Source organism: Spea bombifrons, chromosome 2 (assembly GCF_027358695.1).
Source record: "Spea bombifrons isolate aSpeBom1 chromosome 2, aSpeBom1.2.pri, whole genome shotgun sequence".
Lineage (NCBI taxonomy): Eukaryota > Metazoa > Chordata > Amphibia > Anura > Pelobatidae > Spea > Spea bombifrons.
This window is the reverse complement of record NC_071088.1, coordinates 90,804,335-90,819,413: the sequence shown is the minus strand read 5'-3', so window position 1 is coordinate 90,819,413 and position 15,079 is coordinate 90,804,335. Positions and strand designations below refer to the sequence as shown.

The 15,079-nt window shown below is 39.9% G+C and overlaps 1 protein-coding gene across 1 annotated transcript; it reads right to left on the bottom strand.

Moving 5' to 3' along the window:
- Nucleotides 1–1,354: 1,354 nt before the first annotated feature.
- LOC128475024 (transcription factor 15-like) lies at nucleotides 1,355–5,317 on the bottom strand. The gene is made up of 2 exons (XM_053457476.1): nucleotides 4,689–5,317; nucleotides 1,355–2,752 (listed from the first exon to the last, which is right to left on the bottom strand). Exons 1-2 carry the CDS (start codon nucleotides 5,235–5,237, stop codon nucleotides 2,720–2,722), a joined length of 582 nt encoding a protein of 193 aa, XP_053313451.1. The 5' UTR covers nucleotides 5,238–5,317; the 3' UTR covers nucleotides 1,355–2,719.
- Nucleotides 5,318–15,079: the final 9,762 nt, after the last annotated feature.

Here is a 15,079-nt window from a genome sequence, read left to right as displayed (position 1 = left end):
ATATATGCTTAACTTATAACTAAGCACCTAGTTTTCCCAATTTGAGTTAACTTTGTGACCCAATACAAAAGAAGCAGGCCTCAGTAAAAATATTTATTTTTAATTGGATATTCATATATGCCAATTTTATAATGCAGTATGCCATATCAGCTTTGCTATGGTAAAAAAAAAAATATGTAGGGTGAAACAAAAAATAACCTTTTAGCTGGAAAAGGAAAACTTACTTTTTTATTTGAAATATAGTGCTTTAGTATAGGGGAAGTTGAGAGACTTAGAAAACATAGAAAAAATAAAATGTACTTAATTTTGAGCAGACCTTCATCAGAAAAAGAGGGTACCAAATCTACATTTAAAGAAATGCTTTAATATTAACTTCATATAAGTTCATCAAAAAATCACATCTTTAAAATCATGTTTTTATATTGATATGGGAAAAATGGTTATTTCAGCTTTTATGATTTGTATAGTAGACGGTTTCTCTGTGTGCATCCTCTGGAAAGTGCATCATACCTGGGAACTTCCCAGGGCCTTCTACATCAATAACAAAAAATATGAGACAAATAATACTGACTATAATGGCTTACAGCACCAAAGAAACAAAATGTAAGCATTTTAAGAACCATACTATGAAAAAATAATAGCAATTGAACATGAATATGATAATTAAAATCAGATACTTTATTTCAGAAAAAAATAATTAAAAATAAATATAATAGTTCACATTATCTAAGTTAAAAGGACAGTCATGTAGTTGTACATTTAGAACATGAGGTATTTGCTTGCTATATTTCCCTGTAGGTGTTTTTGAGCACCCATATTAACAAGACCATAATAACACATATAAAGAGAGATTGTGCGTGGCAATTTATAGACATTTTATTACTTTTTGTGATTTTTAAATAGTTATTTTTTTCCCAAAGGGCTTATCACAACAATAATTGCACCTTCAGATGTTCCAAATAAAAAGGCCAAGGATCCTCACTTTGAAAAAAATAATTTATAATGTTTTCTCTTAAAATTGCCTAAATATTCACAGGACATGGTTTAACCGGTGGGTGATGTCATCTTGCATTTGGTAAATACAATATTGAACGTTTTGGGGTCAGTAGCTGTTCTTGTAAACGTTGGTAATCTAACCCTGATCTGACTATTGTTGTTTTAATTCACATAAGATTAAAAGAAACTCCACCCCAAAAATGGCCTTTTTCAAAGGTATATCCTTCCTGGAAGGTGATTCAATCCATACCTGGAATTTTTTTAATAAACCATATGATTGACCTTATATATATATATCATGTTAATTAAATTAAAGCATGTATGAGTGTGTCATTTTGTTTTTTAATAGCATAATAGTATTAATGCTTTGTGTTTGATTTATGTATAGCAAGGGTGTCCAAACTGCGACCTTCCAGCTGCTGCAGGACTACATTTCCCATACTCCTCTGCCAGAGCATTAAGACAACCCTGATGTACGGTATTGCTTATCTAAATTCTAATCTGATTTACATTACGTGCCTATTGTTTCTTGTGGTTTGTGTTATTGAAATCTGGGGGCAGGAGCCAGGGGGGAGCTTATATTGTTTTCTCTGATTATTTATAAAATAAAAAAGCACCACATTTGTACCATGGCTATATACAGACTGTACAGTTCATATTGGAGGTATCTCCCATTTAATCATATTCAGTAACTATAAAACCACCTTGTTTTATGGACATCTGTGCTGCAAAGCAGGTGCCTTGTATACATGAACTTGACCCTTTGGGTTCAACATTGTGAAGTGCTAGACTATGTAAGATCATTTTTTATTCTACTGCCATCAGTTGTGTTGTACCATGTACAAGAGGTATGATAATAATAATAATCATAATTTACTCATAGGAAAGAGGTAGGATTCTGCTTTGCAGTTCAGAAGTCTGTGGAGTATACATATAGGGATCTTTGTATATAAAATAATGAATAAACATTGCTTTGCATTATATATAAAATATATGGAGAGGCTTTTTCTTACAATTACATAAGGCATTTACAGAGATATGAAAATGTACAAAAATCAAATATGTTTAGCATTCCATAATGACCATCTAATAGAGGCACAGATGGAATAAAAAATGTATACTTTCTACTTTTTTCCCACTCTCACTGAAAAAATGTGCTGTACACAATAACTTGCCTTCCCCTCCCGCACCCTCCCTCCACATTCTTTAAAGGGCCAGCTGCTTGTCACTTTATCTACAGTCTTGAACTGGGTGACAGTAAAGCTGGTGGGATTGTAGGAAGGGTTAGTGGTGAAAAGCACAGGTGAAAGCATGTTGTGACAACACATACTGATGTAACCAGTGCGTGTCCAGGGTCAGGTTTCATCATGTGTCGTTTCTGTAACCACCGTCTGTATCATGCTCAGGTTTAACATTTCTTGCGCAAAAAATAGCAGCAACACCAGGTGCAAATTTCCTGTCTTAATTAAATTTCAACGGCAAAGCATCCTAAATAGTTTAGTTTCAATGTAAAACAAAGTGCACATCAGCTTTCTTTTTGCTTCTTCTTCTTTTTGTAATCATTTGCTTTACCCTGCTCCGTGTTAAAGTACTTTAGCGGTTTAGCTGCTCTAGATAAGTTCAATGTAAACAAAAGAGTGCGGAGTGGATATTTTTAGAACAGTTCTATATTCAGTGCAAGTGTTGTACACGCTGCTCTTCTGAGTCCATATCCACATGGACCTTAAATAGGCAAGTGCTTCTCCCCTTCCCTGTGCTGAAAGAGGTGGGCAAGAAAACACAGATTACGACATATCCTTCATAGGGTCACACTTCAGCAAATAATACATCAAAACTACACCACAAGAGGGAAAAGGTTAGGATGTTCACTGATCAGGTCCATGCCCTACAGGCCAAATGTGATGCTTTCCCCTTTGAAATAGTATTGGACACACTATGGGAATGCGTTGTATACACCATACAGATTTATTTTGTAAAGTTATTGTTTTTTTCTTAGTAACCATAGCAATATTAGCATACATTACATCCTTAGCTCTTTGGCTCATCCCCTAGTTGGACGGTCCTCTTACAGTAGAATTAGTAAACAAAGTACCTTTGAAAGCAACATTTATAGTATCTAGGCATTCTTTGTACACATAGTAGCTATGTATCATGAAAAAAATCGAGTCATAACTATAGCATTTTGGTTTCCTTTTTTATATATGTAACCTTAATAATGTAAGTATCAGTAATCCAAACGACATTAGGGCATTACCCTAATTTCCCTAGCCTGCAGCTTATGATTTATTCTAGAGAGAGAGAAAGAGTATATATATATATATATATACACACAATGTGTGTGTTTTCACAAATTGGTATGCAATTTGCTAGACCATCTATCCCCCAAAGCTTAGCAAAGCAATTATATAATATGCAGCCTTGCCATCTCTGCACAAACCTAGGATAAAGCAGGTGTGGAATCAATACCACAATTTATATCAACTTGGTATATGACCTATTTGCCCTTCATGTTAATCAGGACTGGTAATAACCTTAGTGTACATATACATTACTGGAAACTTCCTAAATGAAGTGACCATTCCCCAAAACAAGGCACTTTAATGCACCCTATATATATTTTGTATGCAAATGCATCATCAGTTCCTTGGATTGGGGGAGATGCAGCTCCTGTTTACAAATGTGATTGCTCCACCAACCAGTTTCAGTGCTGGCTCATGTGAGTTTTCATGCTTTATTGTCAGTTATTGGCTGTCTCTAGCAAATCTCAGCGCTGCGGTGTCTTCACTAGGTAGGTTGTGTTTTATGTTTGGGGGGGGCATAAAGAGAATGCTAAGTACTTTAATATACATTCAGTGAATATATGTAATTAATTTCCTTAACCTAGAATTTATGTTCCTCATTAATTTTAAGTAGCATATGGTCTAGTAAATAGAGACAAGCATGTCATGGCCTGTTAATGATTACATAGGACAACATCATTCACTGACTAGAGGTAGACATTTATATCACAATAGTTGTAGACTGACCTCGGAAGGATCACTGCTTGAACTCATGTAGTTCATGACCTGTGAGTACATTACACTCAAGTTGAACCTGAGATGCACCAAAACCCCCTCTCTGTGTTTTAATACCTAAAGTTAGATTTTAAGACTTGCTCAGTTTAAGGCTACCTATTTTTTATACCATACTTACTGTTATGTCATAGGAGAAATCCTTAGTGGATCATGTATGATTCAGTCAGAGATACTTGTAACCATAACCTTAGCCTCTAAATGTTTGTTACTACTCTGTATTTACCTTATTTGTTTTTTCTACATTTCTAATATATTATACTATATAAAATATTTTATATAGGCAAACTTCCTGCTTAGGGTCAACGCAAGGAGGAATAGTGAATAATGCTGGCCCACGCAAAATTATACTTGCATGCAGCCTGGCAGAATGTAGTTGTCGTGAAGCATGAAATCCTTCTTACCCCATTTGCCTTCTTATTACTTGTGTTTTGTGCACCCTAACCTAGAAAAATATTACATACAAATATGAACAACCTTACCGGACTAGTTCTCTAAAAATAGTATTTAAAGTTGAAAATAAATTAATGGGCATGAAACGTGAAAATAATTCAGTTGCGTTCAAACTGTCTTACACCCTTTGAGGTTGTGTTGGATGCACTACCTTATTATGTCTCTTACCTGTTTCCTCTGATTGCTGAGGCAAAAAGTACAGATGGGTCTAGGAGAAGCACTAGCCACTGAAGCTCTATATTGCAGGCACGGCTGTCCATCCAAGCAGTCCTCCCCCAGCAGCAGGATGTTGGCTAAATGCGAAATGTAACTAGAAGCCAGCCGTAGAGTTTCTATTTTAGACAGTTTGCGATCAGCAGGCTCTGTGGGAATGAGTGTCCTGAGGGCTGTGAAGGCTGTGTTCACACTGTGTGTACGGTCTCTTTCCCTGGCATTGGCAGCTTGTCGCTGCTTGCTGACTCCAGATAGCCTGCCTTTCCTCTTCCTTTTTCCCCTGTACTCCTCAGCTGGGCTACAGTAGCCTCCTTCATCGCCACCACCCAGAGATTTGTCTGAACTGTCGCTCACGCTCTCCAGATCTTCTGCATCAGAGAGAAAACCACTGGTACAGTCTCCAGGTTGTCCAATACCGCTCCCCACACACTTCATGGCCCTGCAGTCCTCCCCAGCAGCCTGTGTTGTCTCAGTTCTGAGCAGCACTAACCCCCAGGCCCCCATCACTTTTTATGCACCACAGGCAAACAGCACCTGTTGATAGCAAGCAGCTCCACTTGATCCACTGACACCTCAGCAAGTCATTTTTTGAATGGTTGCTCCTTTTAGCCTGAACATGTGGTTGCTCCTAAAGGCAAGAAAGGTGGGGTTGGAGCAGAGAGTTGTGGGCGTTGGGGCAATAGCACCATCCTAAGCAGTGCACCTGTTGGTGTTGTCATGTTGTGGGTAACATCTACAGACAGGAGCCTTGCCTCAACCCCTGCAAGAGAGTGAGGGGGACAAGCAGCACACTAACTAGGGTCACAACTGCCTGTCACATTCATGAAATAGAGCAGCCTCTTACTACCAACCTTCTCTCCTCCAAATCTGCTTCTACTGTTATCAAGCTGCCAGTACAAGAGAATTCCTATCAACAGTCATGATGCTATGCTTCTTGAACTAATCATTCTAAATAGGAATGCATGTAACATATTCTGTAAGCTCTTCGGCGCAACAGCCTCTTTTCTAGTGTAATCTAATTTATTGTACCCTGTTCATAAGGTCTTTGACCACTGTACTGTTCAGTACTGTACCGGTGTAAATGACTGCACTTATTGTACCTCCCCTTCAGAGGAGGGCTGGCAGCCTAAGGCTCACTGATTTCTGGGCCTAGAAATGTTTGTCCTCTGAAATGACTACAAATCCAGGAAGGCATTTTATCTCTGGATAAGTAAAAATTAACTAGTTCAATTTATCCCTACAGTAAGTAAAGTGCCAGGAAACAGATGACCAAATACACACCAGGACAGGCTGTGCCACACCGACCCTCAAACACACACACACCCGGACAGGCTCGGCCACACTGACTCCCAAACATACACACCAGGACAGGCTCTGCCACACCGACACACCAAACACACACACACACACACCAGGACAGCCTCTACCACAGCGACGCCCTAACACACATATACCAGGACAGACTCTGCCACACCGACACCCAAACACACACATACGCCAGGACAGGGTCTGCCACACCGTCACACCAGGACAGGCTCAGCCACACCGACACCCACATCAGTACAGGTTAATAATTTGATTTTCACAAGATACCTACCACATTGAGGATGCAAAATATTTTTTTTTACACAATACCTTTTGCAGGAATTACAGCTGCAAATCTCTTAGGGTACATCTCTGTAAACTTGGAAAATTTAGCCACTACTAAGAATTTTTGCCCATTCTTCAAGGGAAAACTACTCCAGTTCTTCTCAAGTTGGATGGGTTCCGTTGGTGTACAGCAATCTTTATTTCATACCACAGATTCTCATTTGGATTGAGGTCTGGGTTTGGACTAGGCTGTTCCAAGACATTTAAATGTTTCCCCTTAAACCACTAGAGTGTTACTTTAGCAGCATGCTTAGGGTCATTGTCCTGCTGGAAGATAAACCTCCGTCCCAGTCTCAAATCGCTGGAAGACTGAAATAGGTTTCCCTCAAGAATTTTCCTGCATTTAGCGTCATCCATCATTCCTTCAATCCTAACCACTTTACCAGCCCCTACTGAAAAATATCCCCATAGCATAATGCTGCCACCACCATGCTTCACTGTGGGGATGGTGTTTTCGGGGTGATGAGAGGTGTGGGGTTTGCACCAGACATAAAATTTCCTTGATGGCCAAAAAGCTCAATTTCAGTCTCATCTGATCAGAGTACTTATCATGTTTGGGGAATCTCCCACATGCCTTTTGGCAAACAGCAAACCTGTTTGCTTATGTTTTTCTTTAAGCAATGGCTTTTTTTCTGGCCACTCTTCAGAGTTATCTTTGGTCTCTTTGTTGCCTTTCTGACTGATTCCCTCCTTGCCTGGTCTGTAAGGTTTGGTGGATGGCCCTCTCTTTGTAGGTTTGTTGTGGTGCCATATTCTTTGCATTTCTTAATAATGCATTTAATGTTGCTCCATGGGATGTTCTGTACTTCACCACAACTTTGTCTCTGACCTGTTTGGAGAGCATCTTGGTCTTCATGGTACCCCTTGCTCAGTGGTGTAGCAGCAGACTCTGTGTCCTTTCAGAATAGGTGCTTACATATACTGAGATCATGCGAGAGATCATGTGACACTTAGATTGCCCACAGGTGGACTTTATTTAACTAATTATGTGACTTCTGAAGGTAATTGTCTGCACCAGATTTTATTTAGGGGCTTCATAGCAACGGGGGTGAATACATATGCACGCACCACTTTTCCATTTTTTAGAATTAAAAAAAAAAGTTATTTTCTTTATTTCACTTTACCAATTTGGACTATTTTATTAATTTCCATTACATAAAATCCCCCAAAAATCAATTTTAATTCCAGGTTGTTGTGACAGTGTCAGGCTCCAGGTCCAACACCTACCTTTCTGAGGCATCCTCCAGCTACCTACTGCACGGCACCGTCCCTTTTGTATCCCTATTTACCATTTGACCACCTGGCTTCTGACCTTGGCTTGTTCCTGGACTTCGTGAAACTCTATTTGACCCGACCTTGGCTTGTTCCTGGACTTCGTGAAACTCTATTTGACCCGACCTTGGCTAAGTACCTGGACTCTGTGTTACTCTTTTACCCTGACCTTGGCTACCATCTGGACTTTGCTTTTACATTACCTGTCTTACCTTGGTGCTATTTGCCCATTAAACCACTGATTGCTTTTGAACCCCAGGATAGTTTGTGGCTTTTCTTTTTGTCATTCCTGCGCTACACTCCACTGAACCCACCACCACAGACAGAGACCCATGCTCGGAATAAGTAGCTCCACAGTAGAAATCGTCCTTGCCATAAACGCTCAAATGCTTGAGGGATTAACCTTCATATTCCGTGAAGCATGAGCTGAGACTGAGCATGTAGGGGTAAAACAGAACTCTGTTTATTGAAGACAGAATAGACATTTATACACCAAACAACATCAACTACCAGACAGCCCTGTGCCTTTGTACAGTTCTATGGCCAGCAATACCCATCTGAAAAAGAGTCAATTTCGGGGTGATCCCGAGGGAGTGGTGTCAATCCCGGGGTACCAATGGAGAGCTCAGGGTTCGAAGACGTTATGGTCCAAAAAGCGTCATAATCCGACGTCGGGACCCTGAGCAATAGCGTCGGAAACTTCCCCGGGAATAGTCCGCACAGTAGCCGGGCCAGAGTTCCATAGCCACGGCTTCCGCAGCCCGGTTCCAATCCTAAAGATTGGTAATAAAAGCAGGGTTCCCAAATGAGCTCCCTCTCTGTAACTACCACCAATTACCCACCACAAGCTTAATGTAACCTCAAAAGGGCTACAAGGTGGGACAAAGGGTGTCCGTAGCCACATCGTTCCAATTGTCGGCATCGCCGTGGTTCCTAGCCGCTGTACAGTTCCATGAATTTGTGACTAGGTCACGGTCAGGCACATTTAGCGTTTACTGGCTTGTACAGCCCCCATAGCCCCCTTACGAAAAAATTACTGCAGTTTTTCTGAAGTAATACTGCAGTTTTTTGGACATGAAAAAATGCAATACTGCACTTTTACTGCAGTATTACTGAACATTTACTGCAGTTTTACTGCATTTGTACTTCACTGTCCTGCAGTTTTACTGCAGTTATTTTTGTACGGAAGTACAAATGCAATAAAGCTGCAGGACATTGAAGTACAACTGTAGGTTTGCAATATAAAAAAAAGTGCAGTAAATGTGCAGTAATACTGCAGTACAGTGAAGTACAAATGCAGTAAAACTGCAGTAAATGTGCAGTAATACTGCAGTAAAAGTGCAGTATTGCAGTTTTTTCATGTCCAAAAAACTGCAGTATTACTTCAGAAAAACTGCAGTAATTTTTCGTAAGGGAGTTCATGGGAGTCTGGTTCCGGCAGACCAGAAGGGGTTTCCTGGTCATCCTGTATCCCCCAATGAGCACAGGGTTACTTAGACATAAGAGGGGACTGGGCAGGCAGGTAAGAATTCTCCCCAGGAATCCACCAGTGCCCCCTTCCCAAACTTACCCCCATGTGTCCACAGCCTCAGGGGATTACCGTGACAGTTGTGATGGAACATAATAGGGATAAGGGTGAATACTTTTGCAAGGCGCTTTGTAAGCTTATTCACACTTGTTCGCTCAATTGGAGGAATGGGGGAGAGACTGTCCCTGTGGTGTGCGCCGAGGCTTTGCTGTTGTGTAAGTACTACACTAGGCCAGAAAAATGCAGGCGGATACGCATAGAAAGAGAAGCATTTCCGTCTGCATTATTCTGGCCTAGTGCAGTAGTTAGCTACAGGGCACTTTTGCGGAAATACAAGGAACAAGACTAAGCTTAATATGTACGTGACCTTGATATTGGTAGAAGAAAACCACCAATCTCACTGCTGTTTTCAAACTACAAGTGTGCCATTGCTAGAGGTGATACCCTTTTCTGTACCCGAGGTCTCTGATTGACAGAGGAGGTGCACCTGCTGTAACTGATCAACTATACTAGCACCTGCTCTTCCTGCTCACGAGTCTATATATTACTGCTGCCCACTTACCTCAGTGCTAAGGCATTACAGATAATTTTCACATAGGACAACTACAGCAGATCATAAAATTACCTCCTTGCTGGATAGGGTTTCAATTGTTCCTTTGTAACTTCTTATTACTCTGGTGTCTTGGGTCTGTCAGGTGTACACATTTGCATCCCTGATAGTGTGCATGTAAACTTCAAAAGAGACAGGTTCCTCAAATGTCAGCTTTGTGGATAAAGTCAAGTGGACTTGGTGGTCCACTGTGGCTCTTCATTGAATTAAGACCAAATAAGAATTCTGATAAAAACTTTTTCTGGATTAAAAAATGTTAACTGTATATTAAGCGGTCATATACATTAATGTGCATATTAGGGCTGGCCCCTTTCCACGGTCCTTAGATAAGGGCTTGGGGGCGTTGCTGAACAACATCAAGGGGGTAGATGTTTATTTTCCACTACTGTTTCTTGGAGTTTAATATCATAAAGTTGCAGCCCAAGTCTCCTTATATGATTTTTTTCTAAAACAATCTATATTCTAAAAACAAGAAACAAACACTTGAGTTTGTATTGTTTTTACAATTAGCCGTAGCTTCAATTACTTTTCAAAAAGTAAACATTTATAAAATATATTCATTTAAAAGATATATTTCCTTTTATTATTTTATTTTTAATTAGATATATAATTACTTAAATCTCCTATAGCGCCTTTGGACATCAGAATCTATGAGTACAAGCGGGTTATGACACCCTTTGGGTTAAAACACTTTCATGTCTTAACAGCCTTCAGTGCAATTTGTCTCTTTAATTTGAAGAGACTGCAGAGCACAATCTCAGCTGTTGTGCTCTTGCTAAAGTTGGACTTAGTACTTACAGCCTCTTCAGGCTTTTCCTTAACACAGCAAAAATACAGGACATGGGCTCAGAGTACCTTGTTTATATACTGCGCATAGAATTAGGGAAAAGGAAAAGTACAAAAACCAAGGAGTCAGGTAACTAAAGTGTGAGCTTTCACTTGAGCGTTCTGTGTCATATTTTAACCTAGGTTAAGTAGCATTTGGTATCTGCTTGCATGTCCACATATGATGTCATTTATTTCCTTGGAGTCAGCAGGGAAATATGGGTGGCAGAGGTAACAGACGGCCTGGAACACTGCCTTGAGTCAGGTCTAGGGGAGACGAAAATACAGCCTTAACCACCATAGCAAGTATTATTGGAAACTCTAATATACTTGACTGTGAACCCAATAAAAGCTGGGAAAAGTTCAACTAGATAGAAACCCTAAAATGCACCCAGTGCACCCTAATGCTCTCATGTTTTCAACCATTTGAATCAAAGCTGTAAAAAAAACCCTTAATAATAAAGAAATGGTGGGACCACTTCTCTTCACACCCCATGTAGATATTAACGTGGGAGTTATTTAATTATAATTGTTGATCGGGACATAATCCCATGGGACCCTAATTATTAAGTTTGGAGACCCTCCTGAAGTGTATGATTTCTTTTTTTTATCAGTCAGCTGACCTTCATTGGTTGATGCCCGAGGAGGCCCCTGCCAGCGACCAATAGAGTGGTTTGTAAGGACCTTTAACTCCTGATGCCGAAACTTGGCCTGGGGATTTACTCATGGAGCCATCCCAGGCCATGTTTCCGCATCCGGAGTTAAAGGTCCATATAAGCGACTTTATTGGTCGCCGGAACTGAGCTCCTCTGCGTGAAACAATAACGGGCAGCTGTCCTTCGTTGGTTCATGCCAGAGGAGGCCCTTGCAGGCGACCAATAGAGTCGCTTGTACGGACCTTTAACTCCTGGAACCTCCCCAGGCCAAGTTTTGCCGGCAGGCATCAAGAAATGAAGGGCAGCTACAGCTGCAGGGGAAGGTACAGCTCGCAGCAACTTGGTCTGGAGAGACTAATGGCTTTGGCTTCATGTGTTAAAGGTCCGTAAGACCGACTCTATAGAAATATTCGCCTGAAAAGAATATGAGAACGGGAGAATATTTGTGGAATACGAAGATGTTTTTTTCCCGAAGACAAACACTAAGACTTGGCTGGCGCCCATTTCTAGTTTTAACATAAAAAACATTATAAATTGTAACACTCATATAACACAATATCAGCTTGAACCTTTTATTAGGCTTTTGAATCAGGTTTCTCAACCCTTTGCATGGCTGCCCTTTATGTGATAATGACTATGCTCCTCCCCTTGATGACATGCTCAAAAAGAGGCGGAGCATGAGGAAATTCAAATTATGCCCCCCTCCATGAAAAAATTACACCCTTGCTTTGTTTTGGTCCTAAGGCAAATAAATAGGTGGATAAGTGAAAACACATACACACCCAGATTGGGTTGTAATGTTTGTATAAGATTTTATCCTGTCCAGTGCTTGGGTGTCAAGATAGTTCCCTTACTTAAGCTATTACTCAACCATCTCTGTTGGTTGAGTTGAGTGCAGCATGCAATGCACTGCTGTAGAAATAAGCTTCGGTCACAAATATACATGATAGAAGGTGGTTGAAAAATGATATGGTTGTCGCTGGTAAGGGAACATGACATAATTGACAGTTGTTATCTATTTATTCATGTTCCATGGATCATACTGCGCATCTGATACATCCCCCAGCTCAATGACAGAACAATACTGCTTTCATATCCTTTTGCAGTGGACTTTACCAAGCTATTGGGCACGGCTGTTGGATAGCACTGACATATCCGCAAAGCCGAGTGCATGTTTCTATACTGTTATGACAGCTGCTACATCTATGGATTTTACAGAAAACAAATCTCACTCAAATTAACAAGCAATACCAGCTGGTTACAGGCAATATTGAGGAACGGAATTTGTGCCTAGTAAAGAAAACCAAAAATTGAAAACACAAAGATACTGGCACATGGATATGCGTTACCGCGCAACATTTCTGTTCTGGTGGCAAATACAGTATATAACAATATAAAGTTATTAAAAAAGCAACAATATAACATTACTGTTAAAATAACAGTACTACCACTCGCCTGCTGAACTGGGGCACTCAAGAGTGAAAATAAATATAGTGGGCATGTTACCCAAAATCCCACAACATTATAACCTTTTAAGAAAAGCTAGAGGCCTTGGCGACGCAAGGTCCCCATACTTTGGGATATAAAATTACATTCTCATCTCTGGCCACATTTTTTCTTCTTTTCACCTACTTAGTAGTTTCTTCATATCTTCAGGTGGATGTTAACACCTTTTTCTAGGCCCCAGCTGTCACTAATTGGGAAGCCAGTAAGACAGCACCCTTAGTGTTTATTTGACAAACCTCTTGCCAATTGGCCCTGTTCGGGAGTAATAGTCTCTTTTTAGGACCCAAGTTACTTAGAAAACACATAAAAAGCCTTATATTTTGTGATGTATTGCATTTAAATTAATCTTCCATTGCCTACCTGCTTTTTACTGCACCCAAATAATGCCATGTTCCCCTAGTGCTGTAAAGCTATACATGAACCAACTGTGGAAACCCATTTTAACATCATGAGCTATGAATTCTAGTGCTCTGTTTCAACACAGCTGATGCACATACATGGTATCTTGGCTGCCACTACACAAGTCCAGCTGTTGGGATGACCTTGCACCTGTAAGTGACCGGTGTACCAAAAATAGTGACCAAGTGGCTCCGGATTAAAAGACAGCAAGCATGTCAACAGTCTCTGAAACTTACTATCTAGTTCATGGGTGGTGGGTTTTTTCCAACCCTTGTAAAGAGTAAGCAGAATCTAGGCTATTTATGTATTGTGATAAGATTTATTCTTAATAGGGAGCTGTTTTTTTTAATGCAATACTAAATATTCCTAGTATAATTTAAAGAAGTAGAATATGGTAGAGAAAGATTATATAATGAAGTTAGTAAACAGAATACTCTGGCCTAAGTATTGTTCAAGGTCATTTAATGTTTTACAATATCAGGATCATTACATGATCGTGGCCTATTCTTCCATTAGTGCTCGGATTGTATTCAAACAGCTTCTAAAGTGAGTTTCCTGGGAATAGTGGCAGTGTTTGTCGTATTGTGAGCAAACACGTGTTTTCCACTAAGCAAATATTTACATTCCCTTAATCACCTGGCATTAGAACAAGGAAGGCATTGGTGTTGAAATAAACATTCATTTAAAATTAGTTTAGTATAAATGTGCACGAATGTTACTTTGTGATTTGTGTTTGTCCATTTACTATATGGTATTTAAACATGCATTCCTCAATTTAGATTTGCATATTTGTTCTGGTCCCCTTAAAACCACTGGTTTGGAAAATACCAATTTTACATCAATCTATAATTACTGTATTAGACAGGTGCAAATGAGCCAAAAACAATTTCATTTTTGCCCATTCCTTTTTCAGGCAACTGATGATGTTTTCTGCCCATTCGGTTTGGACGAAAGTGGAGGAGCATTTTTAATTTTCAATTTGGGAACAAAATTTGTTGCCCAGTGCCCACATTCACTCGTATTCACTCATTCTCATACTCTCATTCTCTCACACTCTTGTTTTGCCAAATTTATGGTGACGTCCTCTCCCAGATTCAATCATTTTACCCTAAGGTGAACTTCTGCCAAAATGGCGACGCTTTCGGTGACCCCCCCCCCCAATTGTAGGATCGAAGGAGAGGACATCAATGGAAGCACCGCCTTTTTGGTGGAAGTTTGCACCAGTTTGTGTTCGCTTGGAAGCAGACGAAGACAGAATATGAAATAGAGACGATAGAAGAGAGAAGATAAAGAACAGGAATATGCAGAAGTGGAAGTAGAAGGGGAACTGGTTGGCAGAGAAGGTAGGGAAACATTTTAGAGAGTGTGAGAGAGAGTGAACAAGAATGAGAGTGTGAGTGAATAACCCATGGATTTCGGACGAAAAGTTGGAGCTTTTTACTTCATTTTCATCTGCTTCGTAGGGGAGTCTACCGTTGTTTTTGGGGCTTAGGACAAATCGCAGAATTTGCCAAAATTCTGTACATTTCCAATTCGTACAAATCCGAATGCACAAATCTAATAATTATGCATTTTGTGGATGTGCACTCTTAGCATCATGGTTACCTTAGAGACCACTGAGCCTATCGTACAGTAAAGTCACATGTTGCATATCATCCATTAAATATAACTCAAATACTGTTAATTTCATCTACTGTTTATAGATGAAATATTATTGTATTTAAGCATCTTGGGGCACAGCCAACTCAGTGACAGAAATATATAATCTTTTGCACCACTAGAGTGCGCCATACATTAACCATTTACAAATCAGTAACTAGTCTAATGCTGAAATTCTCAAACTTTTAGGCCTCTTTTGACTATTGATTTATTTGCATGTATATTCACTAACTTACAAATG